The sequence below is a fragment of the Tasmannia lanceolata genome, unplaced genomic scaffold (genome assembly GCF_043159265.1).
Source record: "Tasmannia lanceolata isolate RefF3 unplaced genomic scaffold, GAP_Taslan_0.1 ptg000005l, whole genome shotgun sequence".
Lineage (NCBI taxonomy): Eukaryota > Viridiplantae > Streptophyta > Magnoliopsida > Canellales > Winteraceae > Tasmannia > Tasmannia lanceolata.
In genome coordinates, this window is record NW_027518682.1 from 14,972,936 (window position 1) to 14,992,947 (window position 20,012).

The 20,012-nt window shown below is 39.4% G+C and overlaps 2 protein-coding genes and 1 pseudogene across 2 annotated transcripts; all 3 read left to right on the forward strand.

The window, feature by feature from the left end:
* Positions 1 to 151: 151 nt before the first annotated feature.
* LOC143877644 (beta-amyrin 28-monooxygenase-like) lies at positions 152 to 2,540 on the forward strand. The gene is made up of 3 exons (XM_077379817.1): positions 152 to 1,450; positions 1,776 to 1,963; positions 2,075 to 2,540. The coding sequence occupies exons 1-3, from the start codon at positions 490 to 492 to the stop codon at positions 2,372 to 2,374; spliced, it is 1,449 nt and encodes a 482-aa protein (XP_077235932.1). The 5' UTR covers positions 152 to 489; the 3' UTR covers positions 2,375 to 2,540.
* Positions 2,541 to 6,796: 4,256 nt separating this feature from the next.
* On the forward strand, positions 6,797 to 9,731 carry LOC143877646 (uncharacterized). Its single transcript, XM_077379818.1, has one exon. The coding sequence runs from the start codon at positions 7,238 to 7,240 to the stop codon at positions 9,020 to 9,022; it is 1,785 nt and encodes a 594-aa protein (XP_077235933.1). The 5' UTR covers positions 6,797 to 7,237; the 3' UTR covers positions 9,023 to 9,731.
* A 4,694-nt stretch (positions 9,732 to 14,425) lies between these two features.
* On the forward strand, positions 14,426 to 16,758 carry LOC143877647 (pentatricopeptide repeat-containing protein At5g15010, mitochondrial-like; annotated as a pseudogene).
* The last annotated feature ends 3,254 nt before the right edge of the window (positions 16,759 to 20,012 follow it).

Genomic DNA, 20,012 nt, shown 5'->3' on the forward strand with positions numbered 1-20,012 from the left:
AATCCAAACCATTGCACATAGGTATGTAACTATGTACTAACCTCTAAACTCCCTTCTCTAACTAAGACTCAATCTAGACCGTTGACTTAATCTAACTGCGATTACTAACCCCTTGACCAGTAGCCACTACTCCTACCAGTAACCACTCATATCCCACTCGTAATCAACTTGCTTGAAATATGAAGAACTTTTTTCTCATTTCATTGTTTAGCCTAAATTCCTCCTCCCACTCATATCCTCACATGCCAAAGGAGACGTGGAACATTTTTTTTCCTATGCATTGTTTTGAGCTGGAGATATTTTTGCAGTATTTCGTTGTGCTAATTATGCTCACCACACACACAAAATAAAATAAAATAAAATAAAATAAATATTGGCCAGCTGAAAGCAAATTTTCCAAAGATTTATTGTGGCAATATCACAAACCTTTGTTTTGATACAAATCTTTCTTTTTACATGTAAACAATCTCTACAATCACACCAGCACCCATGGAACTAGTTCCTTATCACTTGTTTCTCATAGCTCTGTCTGCTGTTGCTCTTGGGTTTTGCTTCTTCTTTGTTTTTAACAGAGACAAAGTTGGAAAAGACACTGCAAATCTCCCCCCAGGGAGCTTTGGTTGGCCCATCATAGGCGAAGTTTTCGAATTCTTATCATCGGGCCGAGATGGAAAGCCAGAGAGTTTTGTTAGAGATAGGATGGAGAAGTACCACAGGCAGGTCTTCAAGACTTCACTTCTCTTCGAACCAATGGCCGTATTCTGCGGCCCTGCGGGTAACAAATTCCTCTTCTCCAATGAGAACAAGCTTGTTGTCACATGGTGGCCAACATCAGTTCAAAAGCTTTTTCCCTCCTCTATCCTCACTTCAACTGGTGATCAAGGTAAGCAGTCGCGGAGATTGCTCACTGCGTTCCTCAAGCCAGAAGCTCTCCAGAGGTATGTGGGAACAATGGATGAGGTTGTGGAAGGCCATATGAAGAGCGAATGGGAAGGGAAAGGCGAGGTGAAAGCCTTTCATCTTATTAAGGCTTCCACCTTTGCCTTGGCTTGCTATCTCTTTGCGAGCATCGAAGACCCAGATCAAGTGTTGAAGCTTTTCAAAGAATTCAATATTTTGCTTAAGGGAATTATGCAGTTACCACTGAATTTCCCTGGTACGCGATTTTACCGGTCTAAAAAAGCAGCAGATGTAATCAGAAGAGAGCTTCAATTGATAATTGGGCAGAGAAGAGTGGCTCTGTTGGAGAAGAAGGTGTCACCAACACAAGACCTTTTATCATATTTGCTTGTTACTGCAGATGAGAGCGGACGATTTATGACGGAGAAGGAGATCATGGATAACATACTGCTGTTACTTTTTGCTGGTCATGACACTTCCACCTGTACCATAACTTTGCTACTGAAATATCTTGCCGACATGCCGAATATCTACGACGAAGTTTTGAGAGGTAGGAAAACAGAACTGCTTTGGGTAGCATGGTTTTCTTAATTGTTTCATTCTCTTATTAATTACTTCGTTCGAACCCATACTGATGATTGAATTAAGTGTGGTTCAAACTCTGCATTTTTCATTCAATCCTACTTTTTTCGTTGTATTCCCTGGAAAATCGATTTGTGGTTCAATTTGAATCCTATTTGACAAAAAATCACACAGTTTACTAAAGTATGGAACAATGAACACTTATTGACTGTAAAATGGTTCTAAAATTTCAAGAAAGGTTGAGTTAGAAGCCCATGAATGGTTTTGAATCTGTTTTATGTTATGGGCATCAGAGCAAATGGAGATTGCAATGGAAAAAGAACCCAGTCAATTGCTAGATTGGGAGGACATAAAGAAGATGAAGTATTCATGGAACGTGGCCAATGAAGTGTTGAGACTCTCGCCGCCTGTTCAAGGAACTTTCAGATCTGCCATAGCGGACATCACCTACGAAGGTTTTTCCATTCCCAAGGATTGGAAGGTGAGTCAGTATTATAACTTCATGAGCAATGTTACTATCTGCATCCTTTGTTTCATAGGGTGATTAATTATGGTCCCTGAGCCAATGACTACTCAATCTTCATCTCTACAGATACATTGGAGTGTTAGTTCGACGCACAAGAACCCCAATTACTTCCCAGAACCAGAGAAATTTGATCCTTCAAGATTCGAAGGGGAGGGACCCATGCCTTATACATTTGTACCATTTGGAGGGGGACCTCGGATGTGCCCTGGGAACGAGTTTGCCCGACTAGAAATACTAGTGTTTCTCCATAATGTAGTGAAGAGGTTCCGATGGGAGGCAGTGTCTCCTAATGAGAAGATACAATTTGATCCAATGCCTATGCCAATAGAAGGACTTCCAATTCGCCTTCAACCTCACCATTCATAAGCCATACCCTTGTTTTCCATTCTACCTATAAGGTAACTGTACACAATTAAGTTTGTATTACTAAATGCATGCGTGTTTACTATCAACCCACATGATTCAATGTTTGCTACATAGGCTATGAAACTAAGAGAATTGTATTACTAAATGCATGGGTATTTACTATCAACCCACATGATTCAATGTTTGCTACATAGGCTATGAAACTATGAGAAAAGTATCTTAAAATACCTAATTAGTTTGCTAAATCAGTTTACAGTTACTGGTGGTGTTGGAATTCTGGAACTATAGTTGTCAGGGTAGGAAGCTGAGTGCGAGAAGCGGAAGTGGAAAGCAAGACATTTAGAAAAGAGAAAATGCAGAAAGCAAAAAAAAAAAACTAAAGAAAGTTAAAAATGGAACGTGTGGAGGCATCATTAAAATTCAACATAAAGCATGAAATAAGCTTCATTGGAAGCTAACATGAAATGTACAAAAATAGCAGACTTATAGTAGGCTTGGATTAATGTAGGTAGGGATTACATGTACTAAAGATAACTTAAAGATTGATTAAAATTACAAGTTTTAGGGATTTATAATTTCACATGTTTTATTCATGCAGATTTAATGTTATGTTTTTATATAAAAAAATCCTTTTATTTGAAACTTAGATGAGTTTTAAAGATTTAAATACACTTTTTTTAAAATAAGCTCCTGCGACATTATGAAAAGAAAGAATCACTCTTACAGGAAAAAAAATCACCTAAATAGGAAGCATCCTCTTAATTAAGAGGAAACATATAGGAAGCACACCTTCCCTAAATTTGGGAAGTAAGAAGAACTTAGCTTCAGAAGAGAGCTGTCCATCTAACTAGGAAGTTTCCGGTGAACCAGCTTGATATGGACATATTACTAAATGAACATCGGTGAGTTTCTTCCTTGAGAATGGCTTGACCTCATTAGTGTGATTTAGCTTAGGCCAAACATACGATGGTCTCATTATCCTATCTTAAGGATACATGTTCGATGGTAATAAGTGACTAAGCCCCATAGAATGCGTCAACCTCGTCTCTTCGACAATGTTAGTGAATAGAAACTATTGAATTTTTTATCATAAAATGAATTTTATGAACCTTTCACTCAACTTGATAAAGTTTAGACACACATATGTTGGTAGAAAGCTTGAGACTTCTCAAAAGGTAACAAGTTATTAAATGTAAGAGAATTAATAAGGGATTTTTAATGAGGGTGATTTGTCAAAAGTGAGGGATAATAGTTTCACTCTTGAGGGTGAAAGTTACAAGCACCCATTAGGTAAAACAATTCTAACTCTCACCTTACTTAAAGAGGTAAGAGTTGGCATGAGGAATAATACAAAATTAATGAGCGTATATGGGGAGTAAATAAAGTTATTTTGGGGACAATGAATGATGACATTTTGTCTATAGTTGAGAAATTATATCCACCTATGAGAGTTAGTAGCTCCATTAGAAAGAAACTGAGAAATGAATCTTGTTTCTCAGTTTTGAATTAATTCATTGTGAGATCTCGACATCCGTGGAAGACCAACCTGGCCGATACAGAGAGCATAGCTAGAGAAGGTGATCCGCTGAATGTTCTTTCGACACTGAATGAGATGAATCACTGTCTATGATAGAGATCATTCATCTGTTGGGCTCCACATTATTAGATGCTATAGCTTGAAAATCACTAAGCTCCGTTCAGTTGCTTCACTTGACTGGGAAAGTTCAAGGATATGATGTGACAAATGGAAAAGAAATGGAGAGGAAAACTATGAGATGGATGTTTAGTTGTGTCAGGAAGCTGTAAAGAAAATAAACAAAAGAAAAATGGGGCATTTAGTTGGATAGAAAATAATCGGAAAGTATGTTACGTGGACCCCTACTTATCCTCAGTTACATGTGGAGCTCACATGGGGCAATCTGGGCATCTAATATGAGGTCCACATATGGTAGGCACCCCAGCATCCTTATAAATAAGTGAGCCTGCATGTGACCACATAGAAGAATGAAAGACTTGTGAGATTAGTTACAGCCTTGGGAATCAGACCAGAAAATTGCTCCTGCTAAGCCCCCCTAGAAAATTGGCATGAAAGAGTAATAGCAACAAAACATAAAGCCCATGTCTGGCGGCCAGGATTTCTTTTTCCATGATAAATTGGTGTATCGAAGCTGTGAGAGAGGGGCAGAGCAGTGGGAGAATGAGAGAGGAAAAAGTCGATCCTATTATGAGTATAGATTTTTGTTTCCTGATTTTTAGCCACTTCTCATCCCTTGAAGACACTGGTTTCCTGTTTTTTGTTTCCTAATTTTTTAATGAGACGAGAGAAGAAGATTTTTAACGGAAGATCAAACTCCAATAATTACAGCTTGAATATAGGGTTCTGTTAGTGAAATCATCACAAAGAAAGAAGAAATTAACTAGTCTCCAAAAATGTCTGTTTTTTTATTCTCAGTAGGCTATTATTTATATACAAAGATCAAAGATGGACTAATAAAGGATTCCTCCTAACAACCTACCACTACATTAAGATAAAGTCCCATCAAAAAGTAAACATCGGATTTCCTAAAATATTTTAACTGCTAACTAATACCAAGGTAAAGATTACTAAATAAAATCCTTTAGATATTTTGGTTTTCTAATACTTCTCTTCGGCTAGAGTTTCGGAGTAAAACGATCTCAACACAAGATCAAGGTTACCTGGAACCATGGTTTTAAATTTCGACCGAAATCCGAAATTTCGGATTTCAGTGGAGACCGACACTGAAACTACACAAAACCGAAATGGTTATTTATTTCGGTCGAAATTTCGGTTTTTCCGAAATTTGACACAAAAAATCTGTTTTTTTTTAAATATTAATTTAATATTTCACCAAAATTTCGACCAAAATTTAATAATGAATAAAATATTGCTTTTTTTTTTTTAATATCAGATTTCGACCGAAATTTCGAAATTTCAAGGTCCGAAACCGGTACCGAAACCGACATTTTAAACCTTGCCTGGAACGCAGCTCGTTTCGGTACGTGGTATGGGAACGGATACAGGGTATGATGGTAGCCTGGTACGCGGTGTAGGTTAAATCGGTTCGGTATTTCGGCTCGCGGGTCGATCTGGAGTGCAAAATCTGGGTCGCTCTGATACTCTTTATATAATTTCGTATATTTTTTACAAGAATATCATTTTATAGTCCATACTACATGCATTTAATAAACACAACCGAAAGCCTCGTGTATGCCATTTATATATTGAAAATGAAAATTCCAGTTCCAATCCAATCCGTAACATATAAAATTTGAAGATCTCCAAACATCACTAAATTAAGTACCTGCATATATTGCATTCTCAATCTTAAATGAAACCAAACAGAAATAACTACATATTTATGAAATAAAAGCATAAAAACATGCACAAACTACTAAACTAGTTTGCAGTTCTCTTTGTCTAGTCCACCAAAGTGTTCCCTCTCTCTATGCATCTCTCCCTTTCCCGCGGGTCGCCATTTTTGGTGATCCGGGTCGCAAACGACCCACGTTTCGGGTTGGAAGGTGGGAGGGCGACCCCGGTAACATTGCACAAGATGCGTCTGCATCATTTTTAGCCACTTCACCTTGATCTCCACTTGGAGACACTGATTTATCATGGAAAAAAAAATCATGGTAGCTAAAAGTGCCTAAGAGAAAATACCCAAAATTAAAACACAAAATGCAAAAGAGAAATGAAAAGGAATAACTTGACCATTACATTGCTTGCCGAATTTTGAAATTAAAAGGAAAGAAACAGAAAAAAACTTTACATTGAAATAACAAAGCCCTAGGGGAGCAACCGAACTGGGTCCAAGTGCAAGGAACCACCGAATTATTATGAGTTCTGAAGGGTATGCTTGGGCCTACAAGCCTTGTGTCAATATGATGTAGACCATCCATCTATCTAGTGGACCCTCTAAAGGAGAACTCATCAAATGGTCCTAACAGTCCTGCTTGCAAATGGAGGATTGAAAGAAATAAAGCAAGGGTCAACATTCATTTCGTTTTGGCCTGATATCTTCAAAATGGGCCCCTTTTTAATGAACGTTCCGGATCATATTAATGCCATGTAAATTCCATTGATTGGGAAAATTTGAGTAAATTATACAAGAAGTAAGTGAAGGGTGCCCTTGCAAAAACCCAGCCACAAGGGCTCTCCATTGGATCCACGTCACCCACCCAACTGCTTTGATCATCCCTTTTGGAAGATGATTTTTTCGCCCCCTGTAGGATTATGCTGCCCCCCCCTCTCTAACGTGAACTTGGGCAGACTTTAACGCTTGTTTACTTCAAATCACGTTAACAGTGGGGCGCATAATCCTACAGTGGGGGTGAAAAAATCATCGCCCTTCCTTTGTACTGTCTCCTTGTTGAGTACATACCCCACTACTCTACAAAGGCTGCATCCAAATGGGCATCTCTGTTGAAGCATTGTACCGATATAGGTAGTATAATTTGTGGGTTCCACTTTACATGTAAGGTGACCAAGACGGTGTATGTGAAAGGCTCCATTTTGGATTGATCGCGCCCAAAACTACTCTAACTAGAGCCGGCCATCGAATGGGTTTTGCATATTGAACGTTGGCCATTTGCATCAGTATTCAGTCTCACATGAGATACCCAGATCACACCGTGGACCCGATTAAAGGGTTTCGCCACTAGTTCGTTGCGTCATTTTTACAAACAGTTCCTGAGCATAGTAGTGGAGGTTTTCTATCCATGCCCGGTCCATTTCACTCCGTCTCACTAGTTTTCTTCTCCTCGAATTTCCAAGGCATGGGTCTTCAAGATCTACCTTTCTCTCTCAAAGGTGCGTTCATTTAAGGCCATTTCCCTCTAAGCATGTGGACTATCAGAAGAAAATCAAACCGTGTAATATTCTCTTCAGTATTTCAAACCCATTTCATCCCACCGAAAATTGAACCGAAACAACACATAAATTTGAGAAATATTGCCGGTTCGATACCTTCTGGCAATAAAAGTCTCGAGGATCCTTTTATTTCTAGTTTCTCCAATCCCCTTTTCTCTCCTCTAAGTAGATTTTTAAGTACCCATATGGTAGATGATGATGATAATGATGGTAGGACTGATGAAGATGATGATAATGATGGCAATTATTTTGAAGAGACTGAACTGGGTATTGTAGATGAGAGTCTGATTCCAAATGTAGACACAATTTTGGGCTGTCTGCCTGATTTCAAATCTGATGGAATTGAGGCTAAACGCAAGCTCGAGGGATGCAATGTACCTGTTTCAACAGAATTGGTATCAGAAGTCCTCGCTCGGATTCGAAATGATTGGGCAGCAGCATATACTTTCTTCCTATGGGCTGGGAAGCAATCAGGTTACACCAATTCGATCCGCGAGTACCATACAATGATTTCAATTCTTGGAAAAATGAGGAAATTCGACACGGCATGGGGTTTGATTGATGAGATGAGGGGTGGAAGAGATGGCCCATCTCTAGTCACTCCCCAAACACTCTTAATCTTAATAAGGAAATATTGTGCTGTTCATGATGTTGGGAAGGCAATTGGCACTTTCTATACCTTCAAAAGGTATGGTTTTAATGTTGGGATTGAAGAGTTTCAAGACCTTCTATGTGCGCTCTGTCGGTATAAGAACGTGCAAGATGCTGAACATTTGCTCTTCTGTAATGAGAGTGTGTTCCCATTTGATACCAAGAGTTTCAACATTATATTAAATGGATGGTGCAATATGGTTGGGAATCTGTATCAGGCAAAGAGATTTTGGAATGATATGGGGAGGAGAGGCATTGAGCGGGACACTGTCTCGTATGGGAGTATGATGTCTTGCTATTCTAAAGCTGGTAGCCTTCGTGATGTGTTAAAGCTGTTCGATCAAATGAAGGAATTGGACATTGCTCCGGATAGGAAGGCTTACAATGCGGTTTGTTATGCGCTTGCAAAAGGCAAGTGCGTGAAAGAAGCTATCAAACTGGTTAAGACAATGGAGGAGAAGGGTTGTGCTCCTAATGTTGTTACTTACAATTCTCTAATCAAACCTCTCTGTAAGGCACGTAGAATAGATGAGGCACGAGCCCTGTTTGATGAGATGTTGCGCAGGGGTCTCTCTCCTACAATTAGGACTTACCATGCCTTCTTTGCTGTTGTTAGGACCGCGGAAGAGGTGTCTGAGCTTTTGGGGAAAATGAAAGAGACAAGGTGTCACCCTACAAATGATACTTACATCATGTTGATACGGAAATTTTGCCGTTGGAAACAGCATGAAAATGTTTTCAAGCTATGGAATGAGATGGTTACAAATGGTCTGAGCCCGGATAGGAGCTCGTATATTGTATTGATACACGGGCTCTTTCTGAATGGGAAGTTGGATGAGGCCTTCAAGTATTATGAAGAAATGAAGGAGAAAGGATTTCCCCCGGAAAAGAAGACAGATGAGATGCTTGAAGCCTGGGTTTCTGCTAAGGGAACTGCAAGGCCTCAGATAGAGTTGAAACAAAATAAGGACAGTGATCCTTCGAAAAGGAGTCCTTCGAAAAGGAGCACAGGAAGCACATCTAATGCCATTCGCCATGACAGAGATTTTCTCAAACAACCCGAATCAAGAAGCGTCACCAGGGAGCGAGGTTTCTCGTTTTGGTAGCCACAGTACCAATCAGTGCAAAAAACTCCTTATCGGTGAGTACCTCACACCTTATGATGGGTTCTCTGCCCATCTAAAACTCTGAGATTGGAAATTTTGGTTCACTGATACTCTTTTGTTTGTTATGCTTAAAAGTCAACGATAGTTTCTTGTTTATCTGCTTATACTATGCTCATAGGTTGTATTTGTAAAGAACTGCCCGAGCTTGGGCATGTTACAAGGAAGAATATGTGCTGGACCTGAAATTTCCAAGAAGAAATCAAGCTACACCTAGCATTACATTAACTGAAAAATTATGTAAGAATTGTTGAAGGTGTTAGGCTGAGTTCCCCATTCCAATGGCACCCTAAATCATGCATGTAGTATCACTCGCATTATTTATTAACTGCTTGTAATGAAGTGGCTGGGAATCTTTGTTGTGTGTAAAGTGTTGTTGTGAAGAAACCAATTTATAGATTCTTTGGTTTCTAGACCCATCAAAAAACCAGGATTTGTATCCCTTCAAGGTACCCTTTGATTAAATGTCAGGTTCTTTTCTTCCTTAAATATATTATGTGTGGTTTCACCAATTTTCCAGCAGTATGTTGATTTTGGGCAACCAGTTTGAGCATGTAATGTGTCCAATGAGAACTCAAGGACAAAGATTCCAACACCACATTAATGAGGTGTTTGAGCATTGTTTATATACTATTTACATACTTCTGATGCAGTTTTAGTTATTTAGATACATCTGTATCTTATGCTTTTATGAATCAAAATTGTGGAGTAATATAGTATTCAATATCATCATATATCTACATGGATGGGTTTCTCGAGGTCCCTCCTACTCCTCACATATCTGACACCGACCCATGTGTCCATGTCTAAATTACAGAGGTTGGCCTGCTTTACTGCCCTATATGGTAGCTTTGTTTCATTGGTGGCTCCTGTGGATAAAAAATAAGGAATTGTCATGTCCACTACCGTGTTATGATATGTATTCTTCTGAGACTGTAATCATGCTATCTCAACTCTCAAGTGATTTAGTTTACTATGTCATGAAATATCAGTGAACTGATATTTTTAAAGCAGAGAAGGCTATGTTACCTGGACGCAAAGACACAGTAATGGACACTGTAATGAAATCTTCAATCATAAAATATGAATATGGTAGAAAAGTGATGGAGGAGAGGAATTCATATCAAGGGGAGAAGCATTTATTCCATCATTAAGCTTCACAGAATCATTACATTGGCTTATATACAAACAATAACCAAAATACTAAAACACCCTTAATAAAGAGTAGTCCATATAACACAGATAATACTCATATTTCTAACAGACATAAAAATCAGATTCTGTCTCCATTTTCATTCGTTTTTATCCCCTTGAGATTGTGAAATCGAAATCGTTTCCGTCACATATTTTGTTCTACGTTATTTGGTATCGGACCCAAGAAGCGAGCAGATCTTTGTCTAGAAGATATCTCTATGAAGAAGTCTGTTCGAGAGTCATTTGTGGACAGACATCTAGAGTCGTGGAAAACATTCCAACAGCTACAAGAGATGATGAAACTACAACAAAAGATATTTTGTCAGCAACAAGCAAATCGACAGCAGATCAATTGATGTTGGAATTTATCGATCAACTGAAAACGGGTTGATCCACAGGAGCATGGATTGATTGATTGGATGAGATTTGTAACAAAATTTCAACCATTGTGCATCCAATCTTGGAGGAAGTTACTTATGATGATCTCAATGATTTCCACTAGGGTTACCATCAAAGTGTTCTCTTTGCAGATATCTTGTTTGGAAAAACGACAATGTACTTAGAATTGTAGATCGTCGCCATGATGTCTCCGTTGACAAGAAATTAACTTCGGAGGAGAATGATCTCAGAGGGTAAAAGAAAAGCCTTAAGATGATCTCAGAGGGTGAAGAAAAAGAATTGGAAACAACCGTCGTTTAAATGTGTCTGGACAGAAGCCAGATCAACATGCTAGGTCATCGATTGAGAGGCCACACTATTGATCGATGGACCATAGCATCGATTGAGAAATCCAAGTATCGATCGATGGACAATGCAGAGCAGAAGTAGACAAACACTAAAGGACCACTACCACATGCACTGTAACTGAGAGTTGATGCAAATCCATTAGAAAGAAACTGAGAAATGAATCTTGTTTCTCAGTTTTGAATTAATTCATTGTGAGATCCGACATCCGTGGAAGACCAACCTGGCCGATACAGAGAGCATAGCTAGAGAAGGTGATCCGCTGAACATGCTTTCGACACTGAATGAGATGAATCACTGTCTATGATAGAGATCATTCATCTGTTGGGCCCCACATTATTAGATGCTATAGCTTGAAAATCACTAAGCTCCGTTCAGTTGCTTCACTTGACTGGGAAAGTTCAAGGATATAATGTGACAAATGGAAAAGAAATGGAGAGGAAAACTATGAGATGGAAGTTTAGTTATGTCAGGAAGCTGTAGAGAAAATAAACAAAAGGAAAATGGGGCATTTAGTTGTATAGAAAATAATCGGAAAGTATGTTACGTGGACACCTACTTATCCTCAGCCACATGCGGAGCCCACATGGGGCAATCTAGGCATCTAATATGAGGTCCACATATGGTAGGCACCCCAGCATCCTTGTAAATAAGTGAGCCTGCATGTTACCACATAGAAGAATGAAAGACTTGTGAGATTAATTACAGCCTTGGGAATCAGACCAGAAAATTGCTCCTGCTAAGCCCCCCTAGAAAATTGGCATGACAGAGTAATAGCAACAAAACATAAAGGCCATGTCTGGCGGCCAGGATTTATTTTTCCATGATAAATTGGTGTATCGAAGCGGTGAGAGAGAGGGGCAGGGCAGTGGCAGAATGAGAGAGATTTAAGAGGGCACGATCGAGATGAATCTAAGAAGGGGCTAAAACCAAGGAAAAAGTCGATCCTATTCTGAGTATAGATTTTTGTTTCCTGATTTTTAGCCAATTTTCATCCCTTTGAGACACTGGTTTCTTGTTTTTTTATTCCTGATTTTTTAATGAGACGAGAGAAGTAGATTTTTAACGGAAGATCAAACTCTAATAATTACAACTTGAACATAGGGTTCTGTTAGTGAAATCGTCACAAAGAAAGAAGAAATTAACAAGTCTCCGAAAATGTCCATTTTTTTATTCTCGGTAGGCTATTATTTAGATACAAAGATCAAAGATGGACTAATAAAGGATTCCTCCTTACAACCTACCACTACATTTAAAGTCCCATAAAAAAGTAAACACCGAATTTCCTAAAAAAATTTAACTGCTAACTAATACCAAGGTAAAGATAGGGGTAAAGATTACTAAATAAAATCCTTTAGATATTTTTGTTTTCTAATACTTCTCTCCGGTTGGAGCTTCGGAGTAAAACGATCTCAATACAAGATCAAGGTTACCTGGAACGCGGCCCGTTCCGGTACGCGGTATGGGAACGGATACAGGATACGATGGTAGCCTGGTACGCGGTGTAGGTTAAGTCGGTTCGGTATTTTGGCTCGCGGGTCGATTTGGAGTGCAAAATCTGGGTCGCTCTGATACTCTCTATATAATTTCGTATATTTTTTACAAGAATATCATTTTATAGTCCATACTACATGCATTTAATAAACACAACCGAAAGCCTCGTGTATGCCAATTATATATATTCAAAATGAAAATTCCAGTTCCAATACAATCCAATCCAATCCAATCCATAACATATAAAATTTGAAGATCTCCAAACATCACTAAATTAAGTACCTGCATATATTGCATTCTCAATCTTAAATGAGACCAAACAGAAATAACTACCTATTTCTGAAATAAAAGCATAAAAACATGCACCAGGGGCGGAGCTACATGTAGCATAAGGGGGGCAGTTGCCCCTGTTGAGTTGGGCCAAATCCTTAATAGGCCCAACTCAATTGGGCCCAGCCTCCTTTAAAATTTGAAGGCCTGCCCCCCTTATGTATAACCCTGTATAAGCTTGCCCCCCCTATGTGTAATTCCTGGCTCCGCCACTGACATGCACAAACTACTGCACTAGTTTGCAGTTCTCTTTGCCCAGTCCACCAAAGTGTTCCCTCTCTCTATGCATCTCTCCCTTTCCCGTGGATCGTCCGGGTCGTTATTTTTGGTGATCTGGGTCGCAAACAACCCACGTTTCGGGTCGGTAACCCCGGTTCATGGGTCAGAGGGTGGGAGGGCAACCCCGGTAACATTGCACAAGATGCGTCTGCATCATTTTTAGCCACGTCACCCTGATCTCCACTTGGAGACACTGATTTATCATGAAAAAAATAAATTCATGGTAGCTAAAAGTGCCTGAGTTTAACCAAAACTTCGAAGAACAGCTAGTCATGCTGTAAATGACCTGCTGAACAAACCTCAACGGTTAAGCTCAATTACAAATCCTACGACAAGGAATCTCAGTGTAAACTAAACAACTGACTCAACAGCACCTTAATTCCAAAGCAATAGCGGAATCTGTAACAAGCGGCAACAAACCGAGGCACATCATTGTGAAGAACACCAAAATGGAAGAAATAACCAGAATTTAAGCATCTCTCTACTCCAAAGAGCCCTAGCATTATAATATCCTCACTTTACATTGTCAGAAGGTGACTTAAATTCCCAATGTTAGGGGGAAGCATACCAGTCAAGTCCTTACTATCCATTTCTCTGCAATCAATACCCAAAATTAAAACACAAAATGAAAAATGGGCCCCTTTTTAATGAACGTTCCGGATCATATTAATGCCATGTAAATTCCATTGATTGGGAAAATTTGAGTAAATTATACAAGAAGTAAGTGAAGGGTGCCCTTGCAAAAACCCAGCCACAAGGGCTCTCCATTGGATCCACGTCACCCACCCAACTGCTTTGATCATCCCGAGAATTTATATGATGGGTGGCCGTGAAAACACGTGAAGTTTGAGAAAAGTAGGTACGGCCCAGTTTTTTCGATGATCCAAACCGTTCATCTATTTGGGCACAACGTAAATAGGTTGTGCCCAAGAAATCATTTCCATAGGATGATCCTAACCCTCCGATCTGTAGAAGATTCCATAAATGATTTTTGGAAATCTCCATTTTGAGATCAGTTCAGATTGGAGGGTTAGGATCATCCTATGGAAATGATTTTTGGGACACACCCTATTTAAGTTGTGCCCAAACAGATGAACGGTTTGGATCATAAAAAAAAGTGAGCCGTACCTACTTTTTTAGACTTCACGTGTTTTCACAGCCACCCATCATATAAATTCTCGTACCGATATAGATAGTATAATTTGTGGGTTCCACTTTACATGTAAGGTGACCAAGACGGTGTACGTGAAAGGCTCCATTTTGGATTGATCGCGCCCAAAACTACTCTAACTAGAGCCGCCCATCGAAAGGGTTTTGCATATTGAACGTTGGCCATTTGCATCAGTATTCAGCTTCACATGAGATACCCAGATCACACCGTGGACCCGATTAAAGGGTTTCGCCACTACTTCGTTGCGTCATTTTTACAAATAGTTCCTGAGCATAGTAGTGGAGGTTTTCTATCCATGCCCAGTCCATTTCACTCCGTCTCACTAGTTTTCTTCTCCTCGAATTTCCAAGGCATGCGTCTTCAAGATCTACCTTTCTCTCTCAAAGGTGCGTTCTTCTAAGGCCATTTCCCTCTAAACATGTGGACTATCAGAAGAAAATCAAACCGTGTAATTTTCTCTTCACTATTTCAAACCCATTTCATCCCACCGAAAATTGAACCGAACCAACACATAAATTTGAGAAATATTGCCGGTTCAATACCTTCTGGCAATAAAACTCTCGAGGATCCTTTTATTTCTAGTTTCTCCAATCCCCTTTTCTCTCCTCTAAGTAGATTTTTAAGTACCCATATGGTAGATGATGATGATAATGATGGTAGGACTGATGAAGATGATGATAATGATGGCAATTATTTTGAAGAGACTGAACTGGGTATTGTAGATGAGAGTCTGATTCCAAATGTAGACACAATTTTGGGCTGTCTGCGTGATTTCAAATCTGATGGAATTGAGGCTAAACACAAGCTCGAGGGATGCAATGTACCTGTTTCACCAGAATTGGTATCAGAAGTCCTCTCTCGGATTCGAAATGATTGGGCAGCAGCATATACTTTCTTCCTATGGGCTGGGAAGCAGTCAGGTTACACCAATTCGATCCGCGAGTACCATACAATGATTTCAATTCTTGGAAAAATGAGGAAATTCGACACGGCATGGGGTTTGATTGATGAGATGAGGGGTGGAAGAGATGGCCCATCTCTTGTCACTCCCCAAACACTCTTAATCTTAATAAGGAAATATTGTGCTGTTCATGATGTTGGGAAGGCAATTGGCACTTTCTATAGCTTCAAAAGGTATGGTTTTAAGGTTGGGATTGACGAGTTTGAAGACCTTCTATGTGCGCTCTGTCGGTATAAGAACGTGCAAGATGCTGAACATTTGCTCTTCTGTAATGAGAGTGTGTTCCCATTTGATACCAAGAGTTTCAACATTATATTAAATGGATGGTGCAATATGGTTGGGAATCTGTATCAGGCAAAGAGATTTTGGAATGATATGGGGAGGAGAGGCATTGAGCGGGACACTGTCTCGTATGGGAGTATGATGTCTTGCTATTCTAAAGCTGGTAGCCTTCGTGATGTGTTAAATCTGTTCGATCAAATGAAGGAATTGGACATTGCTCCGGATAGGAAGGCTTACAATGCGGTTTGTTATGTGCTTGCAAAAGGCAAGTTCGTGAAAGAAGCTATCAAACTGGTTAAGACAATGGAGGAGAAGGGTTGTGTTCCTAATGTTGTTACTTACAATTCTCTGATCAAACCTCTCTGTAAGGCACGTAGAATAGATGAGGCACGAGCCCTGTTTGATGAGATGTTGCGCAGGGGTCTCTCTCCTACAATTAGGACTTACCATGCCTTCTTTGCTGTTGTTAGGACGGCGGATGACGTGTTTGAGCTTTTGGGGGAAATGAAAGAGACAAGTTGTCACCCTACAAATGATACTTACATCATGCTGATACGGAAATTTTGCCGTTGGAAACAGCATGAAAATGTTTTCAAGCTATGGAATGAGATGGTTACAAATGGTATGAGCCCGGATAGGAGCTCGTATATTGTATTGATACACGGGCTCTTTCTGAATGGGAAGTTGGATGAGGCCTTCAAGTATTATGAAGAAATGAAGGAGAAAGGATTTCCCCCGGAAAAGAAGACGGATGAGATGCTTGAAGCCTGGGTTTCTGCTTAGGGAACTGCAAGGCCTCAGATAGAGTTGAAACAAAATAAGGACAGTGATCCTTCGAAAAGGAGCACAGGAAGCACATCTAATGCCATTCGCCATGACAGAGATTTTCTCAAACAACCCGAATCAAGAAGCGTCACCAGGGAGCGAGGTTTCTCGTTTTGGTAGCCACAGTACCAATCAGTGCAAAAAACTCCTTATCGGTGAGTACCTCACACCTTATGACGGGTTCTCTGCCCATCTAAAACTCTGAGATTGGAAATTTTGGTTCACTGATACTCTTTTGTTTGTTATGCTTAAAAGTCGACGATAGTTTCTTGTTTATCTGCTTACATTATGCTCATAGGTTGTATTTGTAAAGAACTGCCTGAGCTTGGGCATGTTACAAAGAAGAATATGTGCTGGACCTGAAATTTCCAAGAAGAAATCAAGCTACACCTAGCATTACATTAACTGAAAATTATATAAGAATTGTTGAAGATGTTAGGCTGAGTTCCCCATACCAATGGCACCCTAAATCATGCATGTAGTATCACTCGCATTATTTATTAACTGCTTGTAATGAAGTGGCTGGGAATTTTTGTTGTGTGTAAATTGTTGTTGTGAAGAAACCAATTTATAGATTCTTTGGTTTCTAGACCCATCAAAAAACTAGGATTTGTATCCCTTCAAGTTACCCTTTGATTAAATGCCAGGTTCTTTTCCTTAAATATATTATGTGTGGTTTCACCAATTTTCCAGCAGTATGTTGAGTTGGGGCAACCAGTTTGAGCATGTAATGTGTTCAATGAGAACTCAAGGACAAAGATTCCAACACCACATTAATGAGGTGTTTGAGCATTGTTTATATACTATTTACATACTTCTGATGCAGTTTTAGTTATTTAGATACATCTGTATCTTATGCTTTAATGAATCAAAATTGTGCAGTAATATAGTATTCAATATCATCATATATCTATATGGATGGGTTTCTCGAGGTCCCTCCTACTCCTCACATATCTGACACCGACCCATGTGTCCATGTCTAAATTACAGAGGTTGGCCTGCTTAACTGCCCAATATGGTTGCTTTGTTTCATTGGTGGCTCCTGTGGATAAAAAATAAGGAATTGTCATGTGCACTACCGTGTTATGATCTGTATTCTCCTGAGACTGTAATCATGCTATCTCAACTCTCAAGTGATTTAGTTTACGATGTGATGAAATATCAGTGAACTGATATTTTTAAAGCAGAGAAGGCTATGTTACCTGGACGCAAAGACACAGTAATGGACACTGTAATGAAATCTTCAATCATAAAATATGAATATGGTAGAAAAGTGATGGAGGAGAGGAATTCATATCAAGGGGAAAAGCATTTATTCCATCATTAAGCTTCACAGAATCATTACATTGGCTTATATACAAACAATAACCAAAATACTAAAACACCCTTAATAAAGAGTAGTCCATATAACACAGATAATGCTCATATTTCTAACAGACATGAAAATCAGATTCTGTCTCCATTTTCATTCGGTTTTATCCCCTTGAGATTGTGAAATCGAAATCGTTCCCGTCACATATTTTGTTCTATGTTATTTGGTATCGGAGCACAGCCATGGTGCCCAAGAAACGAGCAGATCTTTGTCTAGAAGATATCTCTATGAAGAAGTCTGTTCGAGAGTCATTTGTGGACAGACATCTAGAGTTGTGGAAAACATTCCAACAGCAACAAGAGATGATGAAACTACAACAAAAGATATTTTGTCAGCAACAAGCAAATCGACAGCAGATCAATTGATGTTGGAATTTATCGATCAACTGAAAACGGGTTGATCCACTGGAGCATGGATTGATTGATTGGATGAGATTTGTAACAAAATTTCAACCATTGTGCATCCAATCTTGGAGGAAGTTACTTATGACGATCTCAATGATTTACCACTAGGGTTACCTTCAAAGTGTTCTCATTCCACATATCTTGTTTGGAAAAACGACGACGTACTTAGAATCGTAGGTCGTCGCCATGATGTCTCCGTTGACAAGAAATTAACTTCGGAGGAGAATGATCTCAGAGGGTGAAGAAAAAGAATTGGAAACAACTGTCGTTTAAATGTGTCTGGACAGAAGCCAGATCAACATGCTAGATCATCGATTGAGAGGCCACACTATTGATCGATGGACCATAGCATCGATTGAGAAATCCCAGTGTCGAGCGATGGACAATGCAGAGCAGAAGTAGACAGATGCAGATTGGCGATTGATGGGCATTTCATTGATCAATGGACCAGAGCATTGATTGATGACTGAGGCTGAACAATGTCGGTAGAAATGTTTTAGCAAATTTTAATTTTGACTTTTCTTGCTTTTCTTGTTGGTTCCGCAGTCTAATTTTGTGCAAGTGTCTGTGAATAGGCAAGTGTATTTGAATAGGTTATGATTTTTTTAAAGGATTGTAAAGCCTATCTCTATAAAGGATAGGGAAATTAAGGTTAAGGAAGGTTATGCTATTGGCTTTGGCTATGTTATGATGTTTTGAGGATGAGGAATGAAGTTTTTAGTTGCAACCGCGAATTTTCTTAGGCTTTCCTGTGGACCCTAATATCCTTTTCTTCTTTCTCTTGTCTAGTGCAAGAATCAAATCCCACATTCAGCCCTTCGGTTTCATCCCCTTATAAACGGAACTTGCTTCCACCTCCATTATCTTTCAATTTCACCCCCCCTGAGACTCAAAATTACTTCTGCTAAATATTTTGTTCTCTGTTAGCTACCTAGTACATGAGTCCATAAGTATCTACAATAAGCTCTTGGGAGTTCTTAAATTTTTTTTGTAAAGATTTCCAAGACATGTCTTTGAGGATTGTGTAGTTTTTCATTGGCAAAATCCATAGCCATTGTGTTTAATCTAAGCATACCACTTTCTCCTTTATGAGTTGATAAATGTAGCTTTCAATCATTACACGGGGACAACTATCTGTACGGTTCCATGAAATTTTTTTTTATCTTTGAAGAAATTAATAATGCTTTATTAAGGAAACAAAAACTGATTACAAATATAAGTCACTGATCAGTAAAAACCCTGGATACATCTGCTGTCTAGACACTCCCGGGACCCGACTTAGTTTGTTGGTAAGGTCGTCGGGATATGAGCAAAGACCATATCCTGCCCCCTACCCATATCATAAATCTCATCAATGAACCTAGCTAACCTCCACGGACCGAAGTTATTCCAATGAGCCCATGAAATCATGCTGGATGAGTCCCCCTCCACTTCTTATCCCCCTTACCCAACTTTCAAGATTCAGCTTTGTGGAGTTGGGAAGAGGATGAGTCCAAATCACCTTGATTCTCATCTCAGGCACATTGCCCTTCCATATGTCTGCCAATTTCTAAGGATCTGATCAACCGAATAGCCCCAAAATTATTCCATGTCAACGCCAATTTACCAAATTGAACTTAATCTTCCATGCAACCGAAGCCATATAAGAGCATCTATCCTCGAAAGTATGGGAGTTCACTTTCCCTCCAGATTTCCTTTATCATAGCAAGGGGAATCGTCTCCCAAAGAATCAAACCTGAAGTTCAAAACAGATCATTGCACCAGATTTTCATAAGGTCCGTGATTGTCGCTGCATGAACCCAACATAATAGGGTTCCTATGGAATTGGAGGGATCTTCTGTACCCTTAGGCCATGCTTGGATACCTCATGTTTTTGT